The 17887-nt window shown below is 41.2% G+C and overlaps 1 protein-coding gene across 1 annotated transcript; it reads right to left on the bottom strand.

Annotated features, from left to right (window-relative positions):
- Positions 1-1458: 1458 nt before the first annotated feature.
- ephx4 (epoxide hydrolase 4) lies at positions 1459-14361 on the bottom strand. The gene is made up of 6 exons (XM_034235607.1): positions 13801-14361; positions 12288-12373; positions 9706-9863; positions 7909-8037; positions 4040-4265; positions 1459-2390 (listed from the first exon to the last, which is right to left on the bottom strand). Exons 1-6 carry the CDS (start codon positions 14041-14043, stop codon positions 2141-2143), a joined length of 1092 nt encoding a protein of 363 aa, XP_034091498.1. The 5' UTR covers positions 14044-14361; the 3' UTR covers positions 1459-2140.
- Between the last annotated feature and the right edge of the window lie 3526 nt (positions 14362-17887).

Below are 17887 nucleotides of genomic sequence, written 5' to 3' on the forward strand. Positions count from 1 at the left end.
CCGTGCGCAAAGCATTGTGGGGATTTTAAGACCACGGAGGATACACATGTGACACACATGCTACGAAGGACGCGGTATGGAAGCAAACAAGAAACAGAAGTATTTGAATTTTGTCAGACACCGAATTTATAGCATTGAAAATAATTACTTTGAAAATCATCTATCTGAATTTTTTTGCTCCGAATTTACATTTAACATTTAAATAAAAATGTAAAAATTCAAGTTAAAAAAATGTGAATAGTCAAATTCAGGTCCCAAAAATGCAAGTGAAAATGGCGAAGCCATATACGAAATAGAACAAAGCTGTCATTTGAATGGTGGTCAATTCAAATTCTGAAGTTTTTGCCGATCCGATCAGAAATTTAAGAAAACCGTGGATTTTTGGATCTTCAAAGAGCCGATTACAATGGCCAGACAGGCAAACAATTACATTAAATCATTGGAAATCGAAGATCGGGCTCGATATATGGTTAAATATAGCAGTAAGCGATCAATGTCCATAGATGGGAGTAACATCTACGTCACTTCAGGGCGAAAATTACGGCCCCGCCCACTTTTAGGGGAAACAACACTGTCATTTGAATTCGGCTCTCTATAAAAAATACAGACCACAATCTTCAACTACAAGTCTACAACAAAATTAAAAATATAAATAATGCAAAATCACAAGTAAAAAAAACAACACTAATATTGCTTATCAATAACATTTCAATCCATGCGATGATTATTAAAAAAATAAAAATAAAAAAAGTCCTGAAAAATACTGACCTGTGTGCCAGACATAATATTTCCCACTGCCCTTGAAGGCAGCGAAAGAGCTTGTCCCTGACTGTTGTTGATGTCATCGACCTCTCCTGCATCGTTAACCTATGCTGTCAGTGGAAATGCAACTGTAAATGTTTGAATCAGCATTAGAGAAACAAACACAGCAAATGTCCAGCGTGGTTGCAGAGTAAGATCTACTGCAGAGCCATTTGGTGCAATTCAAATTAATTTCTAATAAGGCATAATTTTAAGAATTACATTGAAACCAATGTATTATAAATAATGAACAATAAGCCAATTAAAAGGACTAAAGTGTATAATGGTCTATGTTTTTTGCTGTCTTTAAACTGATATTATAATGTATTGCCTGACAACAGCACTGAAACTTGTTTATGTAAAACTGATAAATAGACATCTCAGTATAATTTCACATTAACATTTCATTACATCAACAATGTCAGGAAGGGATCTAAAAATATATATTTTTTGTTCTACAGAGGAAACCCAAAATAACCAACATCAACTGCTGTATTACTCAGCTCTGTGCTATATTTAACAGCACATACAATAGTATTTCTGGTGTTCTTCATCTCTTCTCTGTCTAACCTGGAGGCATCATGAAGCCCAGCGCACAGCTTCAAACACACCACTGTTGTTGTTATCTTTAAACAGGCCAGGCATGATGAGAGGCAATGCAGTCAAACAGATTGACACTTAGTTTATTTATAAAATCAAAAGGTGTAGACTTGGCTCTGTGAATTTCAAAATGCAGTGTGTAGGAATAGATACAAAATAGTACAATAGTCAAACATCACTGACGTGTCTATACAGGAAGATCAAGATAACAACATTCTCTACATTTGAGCATCTCTGAGGAAAAAATACAAAAAAAGAAAGCTTCTTTCGACAACACTACCTGATAAAGGGAGTGGGAGAGCGATGGCTCCCGAAGGACTGTGCCCAAAGAAGAGTGGAGCGACCCGGTGAAACATACAAGTGCACATCCTTGCCTCTCAGGACATCTCTACAACTCCAAAGTTAAAAGGCACCACACAATACAAGTCACAAGAGATTCTGCTGCACATTTGTAATGCTGTAACTGAAAAACTTTAAGGCGGATGTCATGTGCAAAAAACATCTTGAATATATGTGTCACACGTCCTGCTCAGTGTCCTCTCTGGTGAGGTGTGCTTTGTTTCTTTTCCTTTGCTGCTGACGTCTTTAAAAAATATCTCGAATGTGAAAGATTTAAAGAATGATTGCATTATCACTATGTTGCTTGGTATCACAGGCATATTCCAGGCTTCCAGGTGTGGCAAGCGAGAGGGGCAGGGGGGGGGGGGGGGGGGGGGGTGGAGGAGGCCTCGCTGTGGATTTAGTTCCTGTAGCTTTTGCGTCCCTCTCCTTCCTTCAGGAAGGTCCATATGAGGGTGTTCACAATATCAGGCTGGTCCTGCTGCAGCCAGTGACTGGCCCCAGATATGATGTTGAGACGGAAATGATTCCGGATGTAGAGGCGGCATGCCTCGGCCATTTCCTGCTCGAAGAAGGCATCTCGCTCCCCCCACAGCAGCAGCACAGGAGACCGGACATGGTTCTGGCTCAGGGGGAGGGAGCTGAGGACACAAAAGAAAAAATCCGAAATATGATTGCGTGTGAGATTTTAAGGGAAAATGTATCTTTATTCTGTTCATATTCATATCAATATGAGAATGTGTCAATGCTATGGAATTATGATGTTCTGGTGTTTAAGTAATGACTTAACCTGCTGGCTGTGTGTTCACTCAAGCCAAGGCTATATAGCAACACAAATGTAGATGGACTGCCTTTTTTTTCTCTGCAGCCATGCATTGTATCCAATACGACCATCTACAATGCAGACTTTGCTGAAGAAAATACCTTTCTGTAATGTTATCTCTAGATTTCCCACTTTTCTACAGCATTTTACATATTGTGATTACATGCAGTGTGTTCATGTTTTTTTTGTCCCCAGTGCTAAGGTACATATCGCTTGGCTGCTTGAGCATGGGTCAGTGATATTTCTTTGATGTAAGCATATAAAAGCTATTCTAAGATAAGTCATTGCATGAGAAGGGAGCAGATGGCATGCTCAATCATGCATACAGTTCACATGTCAGATACAACTGCACATTTTCTATTTTTGATCTGATTTATACCGATCACTCTGAGCCATCTGGCCAGTCCGACATGTAACAATGGAGCTGTATGTAGATGTAAATATTTGACGGATGGAGAGAAAATCTCTGCATTAAATTAGAGCATTGTATAGTTGTTTCTTTTTTCTTGTACTAAAAAGTAGTTTAGTATCAGTGAAAGGTCCCATATGGCACCTGCTTCCATGCATATGATGCTTGTATTATTTGATGCAATGTTAGAGATTTAACCCCTCGCCTCGAAGACGATAGATTTTCTGATTGGATTTTTGATTGGGTTACTGAAATGAGGTATATGGTTATCACAAGTGTAGACATTTTTCACGTTTTGTCCTAGGACATGAAATATGTCAGTTATTACCCCACTTGTGAGTTTTGAAGCTTTTACGAGTCTTTAAAAAGGCGGCTGCTAGCAAGTGGCTAAATGAGACTCCAGAGATTGTCGGGATATTAAAAGGTATCACTGACTGGTCTGCCTTTACAGCCTCATTGCGGAGTGACGTAAAGTCATGCAACCAATGCGTTTTACTTTTTGCAATTACATTTTTGCTTTAGAAATGCTAAAAGAATGTCACCCCTGCAAACCTTTACATATACAAATGTGTTATCATATTCCAACAATGCTCCTTATCCTTAAAGGTCCCCTATTATGCAAAAGCCTGTCTCTTCTACATCAACATGTGTCCCGCTGTGGAAAGAGACTCTGAAAGTTTCAGGAAAAAAGATTCTCTCTTTTGTTGTCCTGATCCATTTCTATAAAAACCTGTCTGAAAATGAGCTGATCAGAGTTTGGCCACTTTGTGATGTCACAATGTGTTTTGGGTTATACAACCATTAACCAATCAGCAACCAAGGTAACAACCGCCCATCGTATCACCTGAATCTCCTCCTAGAGCAACATGGTCTTTTTTTAACCAATCACTTCTCAGAGGGGCGTGGCCAGCAGCAGCTTTGCAAAAAGTATTATTGCCTTTTGATGACAAAACGCCGCAATACAATTTAGCAAATGATTTGGTCATAATCTCTCATTTTAGATTTCCTCCAAAGTTGATCCTTTTGTTTACAAATAATCTCTGACATCAGGATATTAAGCCTTTCACTGTGATATCATGCAACATACAACAATGCATATGAACGCATGTGCATGCACACACAACACACAGAGGATGCTAGCACACACAACCTTGACCTTGAAAGTGCTTAAGCCCACACAACAGACCACCTTGAAATCATTGATGGAGAACATGAGCTCGGGGAAGCGGGGCAGCTGGTAGAAGAAGAAATGGCTGGACTTCAGCAGCTGGCTCGGGTGACGAAGAGCGTAATCTGGAGGAGAGGAGGAGAGGAGGAGAGGAGAGGTGAGGAGAGGGGAGGACAGGTGAGGAGAGGGGAGGACAGGTGAGGAGAGGAGAGGAGAGGAGAGGAGAGGAGAGGAGAGGAGAGGTGAGGAGAGGAAGAGAAGAGAGGAGAGGAGAGGAGGAGAAGAGAGGAGAGGTGAGGAGAGGAGAGGAGGAGAGGTGAGGAGAGGACAGGTGAGGAGGAGTTCATTGTTAGATAGTAATTCAGGCCCAGTCTTCACCCTCTGAGGGCTCTTGGACGTGATGACTCCGGATGGCTCTCCTCTCTGTTTACTCCACCAGCTGTTCCAGCCTCAAATTAGCCTCCTGTAATTAGCTTCTCATCATCTTCCCCTTACGACAGAAGAGGATTGGCCGGATGGATGCAAACATAGAATTGAAGTAATATGCTTCCTAATTAATGACAATAAGCATATTAATAATCCAAGAGCAATCTGATTAGTATGAAGAACATTGGTTTTCTCTTACAACGTTAAAGAGGCAAAGGCTAACATCTCTGTGCTCTCTCCAGAGGGAGTTTCTCTCCCCCCCCTCCGTTGTTCTCCTTTGTTTACTTCCTGAACATAGTGACATCACTATGTAACACTTGCGCTTCTGTTGGTTAGCGCCCCAACACATTGTATGGGATAGGCTAAGGGGCGGAGCATCTCTAAGCAGTTGACCAATCATAACAGAGCCGGCCAACTAACCAATCAGAGCGGACTGGGCTCTGGTTTCAGACAGAGGGTGAAAAGAGGTGCTTAAGCACAGACAGTATGAGAAAAATAGAGAGTTTTTTGAACATTAAAGCATGGAGACATGTAGAGACACTACATACTGATATACACCTGAACATCAGCAGGAGAGGACTCTTTAAAGTAGAGACACTACATACTGATATACACCTGAACATCAGCAGGAGAGGACTCTTTAAAGTAGAGACACTACATACTGATATACAACCTGAACATCAGCAGGAGAGGACTCTTTAAAGTAGAGACACTACATACTGATATACACCTGAACATCAGCAGGAGAGGACTCTTTAAAGTAGAGACACTACATACTGATATACACCTGAACATCAGCAGGAGAGGACTCTTTAAAGTAGAGACACTACATACAGATATACACCTGAGCATCAGCAGGAGAGGACTCTTTAAAGTAGAGACACTACATACTGATATACACCTGAACATCAGCAGGAGAGGACTCTTTAAAGTAGAGACACTACATACTGATATACACCTGAGCATCAGCAGGAGAGGACTCTTTAAAGTAGAGACACTACATACTGATATACACCTGAACATCAGCAGGAGAGGACTCTTTAAAGTAGAGACACTACATACTGATATACACTTGGACATCAGCAGGAGAGGACTCTTTCAAGTAGATACACTACATACTGATATATACCAGAACATCAGCAGGAGAGGACTCTTTAAAGTAGAGACACTCCATACTGATATGAACCTGAACATCAGCAGGAGAGGACTCTTTAAAGTAGAGACACTACATACTGATATACACCTGAACATCAGCAGGAGAGGAATCTTTAAAGTAGAGACACTACATACTGATATCCACCTGAACATCAGCAGGAGAGGACTCTTTAAAGTAGAGACACTACATATTGATATACACCTTAACATCAGCAGGAGAGGACTCTTTAAAGTAGAGACACTACATACTGATATACACCTGGACATCAGCAGGAGAGGACTCTTTAAAGTAGAGACACTACATACTGATATACACCTGAACATCAGCAGGAGAGGACTCTTTAAAGTAGAGACACTACATACTGATATACACCTGGACATCAGCAGGAGAGGACTCTTTAAAGTAGAGACACTACATACTGATATACACCTGGACATCAGCAGGAGAGGACTCTTTAAAGTAGAGACACTACATACTGATATACACCTGAACATCAGCAGGAGAGGACTCTTTAAAGTAGAGACACTACATACTGATTACACCTGAACATCAGCAGGAGAGGACTCTTTAAAGTAGAGACACTACATACTGATATACACCTGGACATCAGCAGGAGAGGACTCTTTAAAGTAGAGACACTACATACTGATATACACCTGAACATCAGCAGGAGAGGACTCTTTAAAGTAGAGACACTACATACTGATATACACCTGAACATCAGCAGGATAGGACTCTTTAAAGTAGAGACACTACATACTGATATATACACCTGAACATCAGCAGGAGAGGACTCTTTAAAGTAGAGACACTACATACCGATATACACCTGAGCATCAGCAGGAGAGGACTGATATACACCTGAACATCAGCAGGAGAGGACTCTTTAAAGTAGAGACACTACATACTGATATACACCTGAACATCAGCAGGAGAGGACTCTTTAAAGTAGAGACACTACATACTGATATACACCTGAACATCAGCAGGAGAGGACTCTTTAAAGTAGAGACACTACATACTGATATACACCTGGACATCAGCAGGAGAGGACTCTTTCAAGTAGAGACACTACATACTGATATATACCAGAACATCAGCAGGAGAGGACTCTTTAAAGTAGAGACACTCCATACTGATATGAACCTGAACATCAGCAGGAGAGGACTCTTTAAAGTAGAGACACTACATACTGATATACACCTGAACATCAACAGGAGAGGACTCTTTAATGTAGAGACACTACATACTGATATCCACCTGAACATCAGCAGGAGAGGACTCTTTAAAGTAGAGACACTACATACAGATATACACCTGAGCATCAGCAGGAGAGGACTCTTTAAAGTAGAGACACTACATACTGATATACACCTGAACATCAGCAGGAGAGGACTCTTTAAAGTAGAGACACTACATACTGATATACACCTGAGCATCAGCAGGAGAGGACTCTTTAAAGTAGAGACACTACATACTGATATACACCTGAACATCAGCAGGAGAGGACTCTTTAAAGTAGAGACACTACATACTGATATACACCTGGACATCAGCAGGAGAGGACTCTTTCAAGTAGAGACACTACATACTGATATATACCAGAACATCAGCAGGAGAGGACTCTTTAAAGTAGAGACACTCCATACTGATATGAACCTGAACATCAGCAGGAGAGGACTCTTTAAAGTAGAGACACTACATACTGATATACACCTGAACATCAACAGGAGAGGACTCTTTAAAGTAGAGACACTACATACTGATATACACCTGAACATCAGCAGGAGAGGACTCTTTAAAGTAGAGACACTACATACTGATATACACCTGAACATCAGCAGGAGAGGACTCTTTAAAGTAGAGACACTACATACTGATATACACCTGAACATCAGCAGGATAGGACTCTTTAAAGTAGAGACACTACATACTGATATACACCTGAACATCAGCAGGATAGGACTCTTTAAAGTAGAGACACTACATACTGATATACACCTGAACATCAGCAGGAGAGGACTCTTTAAAGTAGAGTCACTACATACTGATATACACCTGAACATCAGCAGGATAGGACTCTTTAAAGTAGAGACACTACATACTGATATGAGCCTGAGAATGAGCATAATAGGTCCCGACATAGGGAAAACTATGTTGGGATTTATTCTTTTGCACAATCATACCTGTGAACACAGAGGGATGGGGGCTGTTCAGGACGATGAGTTTGGTCACCATCTCTGGGTATTGGATGGCAAACAGCCAGGCTATAGTCCCGCCCCAGTCGTGCCCAACGAGGCAACATCTGTTGTATCCTTGGAAGAAAAGCAAAGGAGCATTAGTCTGTTGTTGTTGTTCCTAATAAAGGATGTTTGTGCTGCTTATTAAGGCATGTCATAGCCACAAAATCAATACTGTTCTCACTTTCTTATTGCTGGGACATTTACACCCATCTAATGAATGTTATTCATGCTGACAGCCAAATGCAGATCAAGGTCAGGGCATCCATCTGAGGGATGCTGATCACATTACTGTTCTAAAGTCATCCTCTTACCTTTGCTGGCACAATTTACAACCACTGTTATGAATCACAGCGAACCTCATCTCAACATTAATATCACATGCACTTCAAAGGTCTGGGGGCCACTTTACAGAGGGCCATGCAGTGTTTGCTGTGAGCAAAGAAAAGGGCAATGTTACTTGCCATTGGTGGTTGAAGGGCAAGCCTCTGATTGGTGTGGCCCCATTAGCTGGCTGTGAATGTGGAACTGTAATGTGGACCATTTGGGCTCTAACTGCCGCTGTAAAAAGGCTCTGTAGTTCAATCACGTGTCAGAGTACGGCAGTTATCTTATGATCAATGCAAGCCTCCCACTTCCACTCAAATGAGCATTGAGTGAATCCTCTCCACAGCAATATGCATTAGCTCTTTAAAGCCTAGAAGACATGACGGTGACGGTTAGAACAATGTAAGTAGGAATGTGCAGGGGAATATTAGGGAGAGAGGGTTCCTCTGGGCTGGACTTCTACTTGGTTAAAGATCAAATGGACTTGCACCATTTAAAGCTGTTCAACTTAATATTATAATATTACCAATGGACCAGCAGACTGTGTATTGAAATGTAATGTGTTGCCCGTAGGATGAACCATTGGAGATGTATCCATACAGCATTTTAGCATCTTTCAGTTCAATGTTTTGGTTTTAGAAACAAAATCAACCCCATTTCTAGATGTATTTATTTATAGAATAACCAGTGTAAGACATAACATTGTAATTTAATAAAACCCCACTAAACTCCATACACATGTTGAAGAAATGCTATTCAATTAAAAGACAAATAAAAAATGTAGGTTTTGAGTTGGCTCTTAAACATATGAATGTTCTCTGCCGCCCTCAGGTCTTCTGGGGGGCTGTAATAAGAAGAAGACGTCTCACTGTGGGTCCTTGTTTTCACTTTAGGTACAGTATATCATTAAAGGCAGTACCAGAAGACCTCAGGGTTATAGAGGGTTCAAAGCAAGTCTGATAAATAGGAGGGCAAGAACATTAAGAGCTCTATAAAACAAAACATATATTTAAACGTTTACTTGTAATTAGCACCAAGAATACACACTAAAATAGGAGCTGGCAAGTGTCAATGCTAAGACGGGTTACTTCATACAGTAGGTAAGCAGTGCTTATTATCCTGTGAAATGCTGGCCGATTGAAGAGTGAAAGTGTCAGCTTGGCAGAAAACCATTGGTGCAGACAGCCTCAGGCTAGCTCCCTGCTAGTGTTAGCATGCAGTCAGCAGGCTCGGTATCTGCACACTGTCCCATGTTCATTAAGAATGAGTCACAGGAAGTTTTAATACCATGCTGCAGGCCTGAAGGCTGTCCACAGCCTAACACTGATAAACACGTTTATTTTGGAAACTGGAGACGCTGTCTAAACAAGAGTTCTGTTCACATCACAGACACACGGTTCTCCTGTTCTCTCTCACCTAGGTACTCCACGATGTCCTTGACGTCGGTGACCAGGCTGTCGAAGCTGTAGCTGTCAGAGGAGAGCGGCAGGTCGGACTCCCCGTAGCCCCGCATGTCCACGGCCACCACGCGGAACTCACTCTTAAACTCACGCAGCTGGTAACGCCAGGAGAACCTGAGGCACACAAACAACATGCACAAATTCACTTTTTCCTTCATTTCTTTGATTTACTTTCATAATTGATGAGACAGAGCTCAATTGTTTTATTTCACAACAGCTTCCTTTTAAAGGGCTTCTCCAACGTGTTGGGATTGCCCAGATCATAGCATTGTAGAACTTGCAAGAGACTTTTTATTGAAAAAACGTTACAGCAGAAGTCAAGATATCCGGAGGTTTATGCCCTACTTTGGGATCAGGCACCAAAACACCATAACATCAATTTAAGATTTCACTGAAGTATGAATGAACATCAAATCAGTGGTGTCTTTTGTCTTCTCTTTAATGTTTTCTTAAAATGTTCACTTAAGTCTTAAAGGTCTCTTGCTCTTATACTGAAGGAATCCCTTGAAGTAATTACACCATTGAACAAAAGATCTTTGCAACTAAAGTAAGGAAGAGTAACCTCTGACTCTATCTCAACTGCCACAAGGAAGAGTGTGTAGATAAAAGATGAAAAAGAGTGGATGATGATCTTAATGATGAGAAATTGATATTACACTGATATTTGACTGGGAGTAAATCATGATTTGTGGGACCGTTTAGAGTTGGATCGTTGTCCTCTCCACAGCTGTGCCTCCAGAGGTTATTTAGCTTTATGTTAATCTGTTGGCTGTTATTTGCGGGTCAATATGCTCTTTTTTACGGGAACATTATATATATTTTTTAACTATCTGGCTCCTCAGTTCTTATAATGCAATTCAACAGTGTCTTATACCTCTGCGGCGCTACAAAACTGACCTTGCATGTACAGTTATTAACACTTCAACTGTATTTACTCTTTTCCATATGGATAACCCTGCAAAGTCAGGAAAGCGCCTCTTTAAACTTGCACAGTGCAAATGCTCATTTGAGACACAAACTTTTTAAAGCTAGCACTGAGCTTTCTCTCCAGCGAGCGAAGGTCACTTCAGTATAAAATAATTGAAGATCTTGTCTCCTAGAGGCTCCTCATAAGAACTGAAATCCTCCTCCTCCAGTGAGATTCTGATGAGTCAGTATGAGATCCCACCACTGAACTCTCAGATCTCAGATGAGGTTTAGAGCAAAGAAAGCATTCCTCTGACACGACATGTCACTTGTTAGACGCTTTTATCCAAACGACTTACATACATTCAATACTGTTTTGTATCTATATCTACGCCGGGATCCGGAGTCGAGGCTGATCCTCTTGCTGTAGTCCTGTGTCTTGGATCCTCTATCCCGAGTTCTGGATTAAGTCGTGGACTTCGGGTCGTGGCTGAACCTGTCTCTGCGGTCCTGCCTTGGGTCTCGCCATGCTGCTTCTCTGATGGCTTCCACAGGATTGTAGCTGACATCCTCGTGGATTCATCTTCTTATTACAGACACAGGCATTTCCTAACATTCGGTCTATATGCTGTAAAATGTATTATCTCTTGGATTTACACACGGCATCTATTGCACGTCTGTCCGTCCTGGGAGAGGGATCCCTCCTCTGTTGCTCTCCCTGAGGTTTCTCCCATGTTCCCTTTAAACTGTGGGTTTTCACTGGAAGTTTTTCCTTGTACAATGTGAGGGTCTAAGGATAGAGGGTGTCGTTTTTCTCATACTGATATTCTGAACAATCTGTGCTGTTGTATTTGCTGTAAAGTGTCTCTACTGTAGGCTAATTTTATTATATGTACAGCACTTTGGCTCGACCAAAAATCGTTTATAAATGTGCTATATAAATAAAACTTGATTTGATTTGATACTGTGGGCAATCCCCACAGGAGCAATTTGGGGTCATAGGTCAAGTGTCTTGCCCAGGGATACAACGACATGCTGACTGCAGTGGGACTCAAACTTGCTACCCCCTGATTCCAAGTTGAGCACACTATTCACTGAGCCACAGTCTCCCACACATGCTACTCTTCTAATTTCTGAGAGCGCTAAAGAGTTCTCTCCATCCGTGTCACTGAGCACAGTGAAGTAAACGGAAGCAGAAAACGCTCCCCTCTTGCGTGAGTGAATCCCCGTCCTGTCAGCAGCTGATAGTATGTTAGAGATATGGACGGCTTATAGTTTGTGACAACCTCTTTGGCCCCAATCCAGGAGCGCTGCTCAGCACCACTTTTTCATTTCATATCAGGAGGAGGAGATCTTGAATGCTTTGGACTTTTTTCCCCCGACGGCAAATCGTGTCTGTGATTGAGGACTCCTCGTGCATTGTGTGGAATTGTCTCTGCAGCCCCGGAGGAAGAGCACAGAGATGTAATAGTAGCCTTAATGGTATAAAGCTAAAGAATGCTCATTCTCAGGGGACATTTTAGAGCGGTGACAGAGGGAACAAACACAAACATGGTACAGTGGTGGCTGTACTCTGCTGTTTGCTGAAGTGCAGCTGCTATGCCCCCAAACCCTGATTTCCATTTGACCTACCAGAACTCAGGGAATCCGTGTAAGAACAGCATGAGTGGCTTTCCACGCTCTCCAGCAGCCACATAGTGGAACCTCAGGCCCGACTCCTGGTGAAGAGAAGACAGGCTTTTATCCACAGCCACTCAGAGACACAACATAACTACTCAGAAGACTTTAAGGAGAGTGGCTGCTTGTGGCTGCTTTGTCAAAATAACACCAAAGATGTATTAAGTAGGCTACATTTAGTCAACAAGCTTTCCTATTAGGAGTTTGAATACTTTAATACATATTTTTTACATTTTCTGTTAATTTGTTCTTCTTATATGACGAGTTTATTAGATATGATGCACTGTAATAGCTACAATTTTTAAGTAAAATCCTGTATTTAAAATTTTAATTCTGTAAATGAATTTAAGCATACTCCAGAAAACCAAGGCTACTTTAAATGTAACATTACAAAATTACTTAATTTGCCAATGGGCTCTCTAGTTGTTACATTAGAGTACATGTGTATAACATGCATGCTTTTAACTATAGCTGGCTGCAATTAAGCTTATTTATTATTCTCATACTGATGTATAAACTTGGGAGTCCCTAAAAATGCCTTGTATTTAATGTATTCACAGCTCTCAAACGATCTGAAGGTGAAAAGCAATGTGAAACCTGAAAAAACAAGATTTGAAACTGAAAAAATAATTGTTTTGAATCTGAAAACGAAAAATCTGCAACTGAAAAAAATAAGGATTTAAATATCTAAATATGTATAAAAGTGAAATCTGAAAATAAATATTTTATTCAAAAAAATTGCTGAACTGAATCAAAGTAATACTCAACCTGAAAAATGATTTAAAATACTTGTTTTTATTTTGAATACATCATTGTATTTTTCAAAGTTCAGGATAAAAACTTGAACTTTCAAATAAATTGTATTTTTTTGAATGATCAAAACGTATGACCCTGAAATAGCTCCATAGTGCCTCAAATGGCACAATGCCTGGGTAAATGTTACTGTCCATGACTGAAAGGCATGCCTAGGTATTTCATGACATAATGTTGAACACCAAGGTTGTTGGGGGCTGGCAGGCAGCCTCTGCTTGTGGAGCCGAGAGGAGCTGTCCCTTCAGCACCACCTGAGACCAGAGCAGCGGAACCACGTCTGAAGGACCAACAGTGGTGATCTGCTCTGAGATCAGGCCTGTGTGCACGACGCGACACGCAGGCAAGGTAACATTTAACACCATCTATAGCATGCAACACACACACACACACACACACACACACACACACACACACACACACACACACACACACACACACACACACACACACACACACACACACACACACACACACACACACACACACACACACACACACACACACACACACACACACACACACACACACACACACACACACACACACACACACACACACACACACACACACACACACACACACACACACACACACACACACACACACACACACACACACACAATGGGCTTCCCCTCCCCACACACTCATGTCTTACCTTGATCCGAACATAGCAGTGGGTTCCCAAGGACGTGTCATTCAGACAAGCCGGGGGAGTCTCACGGACCCCCCATTGGAAGGTGGCAGTCGGCCTCAGGATGATGTTCCAGCAAAGTTTCAGCAGGGCTACGATGGTGCAAAGCGCACAATAACCGTAGATCAGCGACCAGTAGCCCACAACTCTGATTCTCAGCGCGAGACTCATCAGAATTAACAGCAAGTACTGGAGCACTCTCGCCATCTTTACATTGCCGCAGGAAAATCAATCGGGATTGAGTTAGCTATTGATTTGTCTCTGTTAACAGCTCGCTTTCTGCTTAAACACCGCTCTGCACAATGTCGTTCCCAGCAGCGCATACGCACGACTGTCTGAAGGGAGGATCCCGACACACGGCTGAATGGGACGGTGGCAACAGCATCACGTCATATTTCACGCGTGCGTGTGACAGCAGTGGGTTGTTTCAGTAGGAGATGAGACGGTGCTGTTGACTATACAAGGCGAGCCCGAAATGAGGCGGTGAGCCGCTCTGTGCGGAGCTCTGCGGAGATGAGAGAGGCGGGGAGAGCGGAGCATCACCGCAGAGCACCGGGCTCCAGCCGCTGTTATGGCAACAACACTGCATGTCAAATAGCCTATAAGGCACCTGCTTTTAATACATGAACTATTTCGAGTTAATTTCAATTGTCACACCCACCACTTTCAGAAAAATTAACGGCCAACAATTGATTTAATTAGCTGGCTATACTGGTGTTTTTCGGGCAGCTCATTAATATTATAATGAGCCGTGATGCGGTGCAGGTGCGCTTTTATCAGCCGCTGTTAACCAGCCCAGCGGGTCAATGGTTGGGAAACACAGCTCGAGAGCGAATGACACGCGAGATGAAGCAATTAACGTGTTTCAGATGAGCCCCTCACGTGACTGGATAACAGATTGAGACCATTGTCCTTCTTAGAGCTGAAATATGGAGCCCGGAAGAGGACCAGATGAGGCGTTCATGAATAATGAATGACATTACTTAAATAATTCACCAAAAGGAAAGCTTTATTATTTCTACTGTAGCATCAATTTGTTTGACTTTAATTATCAACATCATTCAAATAAATGACAGGTAAAGATAAAGGGATTTAGCTAGACACTACCACTACCGCCAAGGCCAACATTTTAAATGATAGGGTCTTTAATATTATTTGGAATATAAATACATATGGAAATATTAAAGATAAATCCATCCTGCAGGAAAGAACCACAGCATTACACACAATCCAAAAATATTTGCCAAAGCATTATATTATTGTAAAATCAAAAAATAATTTGAAAGACATGCTATCAGTCAAATTGGTTTGGGGGGGGGGGGAAGGAATTGCACTCAAAATGCGATGGAAGAGAACAGTCTGTAACCATTACGGTTGGAACGTACATAACAAAAACAATTACAAAGATGCGAAAATGATCCAAGAGGTTCTAGCTTACTTAAACAATATTAAGTGCATTATTTACATATCGATATTTGTATATTCCGTCCTGGTCGTGGAACGACGGATCAGCTTTTTACTCTCGCAAGGATCCTGGAGGGGGCCTGGGAGTACGCTTATCCGGTCAACACATCCTCACTCCCAGGTCGGCCTATGTTGACGTTATGTCAAGTCCCCTGTCGGATTTTTTCAACGCAAGGGGGGGGCCTTAGCGTCCATTTTCAACGCAAGGGGGGGGCCCTTAGCGTCCATTTTCAGCTTTCCGGGATGTCCATATGCTTCTATGGACGCTCATGGAAGCACGGCGTTCGTTTGTGTCGACTGCCCTTAAAGGCAATGTGAGCGTCCATTCTCATTGGATAACGGATAATTGTACACCCGGAAGTAAGTATTCCCCTTACTGTCGATTGATTTTACAGTGATATCTGCACTACTCATCGACTAAAAAAACACCAGATTATCCTTGTTAATTACACAACATTGATTGGTTTAAATTGTGTGCAATGCTTTTGTATTTTTCCCCTTCGATTCGGAGAAACAAATGTTTTTTTCGGAGTAAAGGATGGCAGAAGACACTACACTACCCAGAATCCCCAGCTATCGTTTGGACTACACCATGTGCTCTGTTTGACAAACCCCGTGATAGTCCTCAAGCTCTGTGATTGGAGAGTGTGCTCCGAGGGTTACCCGAGCCTCGAACAGCACTTGAAATGGGATGGAACCATGCACGGCAGACTGTCCAAAACTGGATTTGAACGGGTCCACCGCGTCCCCCCCTCCCCCACCCTGTCCCCAGAACTACAAATGCTGGCTATTCTGTTTCGCAACATGTTCTGTATATATGGCACGTCTCTACTGGGAGTTGTAGTTTTAAAAGACGTTTTCGTATTTCCCATAATAAGTTGCCAGTATTAAACTGTGTACATCCCTGGAGGTTTAGGGGATAGGAAACACTCACATTTAAAACATATAATTAATAAATGGGTGAAAATTGCTTGTGCCCATAATGGGCAGCATTAATATATATACACACATGCCAGCTAAGGTCAGAAGAGCTTTATTTAACAGCTGGTCTTATGTTTGTGACCCCTGTTGTTAATTGATAACATTACATTACATGAATTGATAAGCCTGAAACATGCACTTGTTAAGGTTCAGAGGCAAGTTTTGCAAATATGGCAGTAGCCATCGATCAGCTTAAGATAAGATATACTTTATTGATCTCAAGTTGGAACATTTGCGTTACATCAGCATGTGTAACAGTTAAATATGCAGTGGTGTTTATTTGTAAATCATTTAGTATAATCACACAAATTCTGTGTTTTATATTCAACAATTCTGTGTTCTTTATGTATTGATTGTTCAATACCTGACAAGGTCAGAGATGAAATATCTACATACATCTTATAAGAGTATAATACATTATGTATAATATCAGTTAAAATAAGTGCTTCAACATAGTTAACATTGCTGGAGGTACGCACAAATATTGATAGATGTCTTGTAATGCGCTATTGAGGAACCTGCGACCCAAGTTTTTCATTCAATGCATAACTACACCATAGTTGTGTAGGCCTATATATGTCAATAAACCTTAGAAAATCTTGAAATCTTGAAAGGGATGTGCAAAATAGTAATTATATACAGTCTTTAATTAACTATTAGTAGAGAATAACGAGTAATGAATATACTTTATAGGGATCCTATTAATATCTAATAATAAAAATAATGAAATTCAATAACATGCTTTAACCACTAGGTGTCGCTTTATATCAGCTGTGCACCTTTATGGTGTAAATACAGCCTATCTACCAATTGGATCAAATATAAAAGTCAGCCGAATTAGTGTTGATACTGCAAGGAGACGTATTGTGTGAAAAGAAATGTAAGATGTTGTTTAACTGCTGATATATTTATGATCCACGTCACGTTTTCAGTTCCTCATGTTTGTCTAGAAGTCTTCTCATCAGGGCTCTATAAATACAGAACTACGGCAGATATGTAATATTTAATGCAGCCGAACCGTGTATTACAATGCCGTTATGTGATGACTTCCAAAGAGAAAAGCAAGCACACTCGGAATAAAGTATTATTGTATTTTTTTTAAAATGTTTTCGGTCTGTTTCCGTTATTTGTTAATGACGATGTGCTGTGAGATGTGAGACTGGAATTGCACAGGGGAAAATAACGTAGGCTATCTTTAGATGCGGATTTTGTTAAACTAATATGTTTGCGCTGTGGACCAACACTATACATTGACGGGGAAGGGGGTAGCAATAAAGATAACACCATTAAACAGTTACACAACATAACAGAAATAATATCGATAGCAGCGTCCCTAGCAACCACCTTGGTAACAATTAAAACGTTATGGACGCAATTTCCTGAAGTAATCTTCGTAATAACTAGCAAACTAAAGATCATGTACATCCACTGCACACATAATCTGAAATAACAACTCATATTTCTCGCATCAAATGACATCAAAACGCATTTTAATGGCCAAACTAACTTTAAAATAGGCATTTTCCATCGAGAATAAAACGAAGTTCGGCCATGTTTTTTTTTTCTTCAGGGAGAAATTTGAAGATCACGTGACGTCAAACAGAGC

The sequence above is a fragment of the Gymnodraco acuticeps genome, unplaced genomic scaffold (assembly GCF_902827175.1).
Source record: "Gymnodraco acuticeps unplaced genomic scaffold, fGymAcu1.1, whole genome shotgun sequence".
NCBI classification, from domain to species: domain Eukaryota; kingdom Metazoa; phylum Chordata; class Actinopteri; order Perciformes; family Bathydraconidae; genus Gymnodraco; species Gymnodraco acuticeps.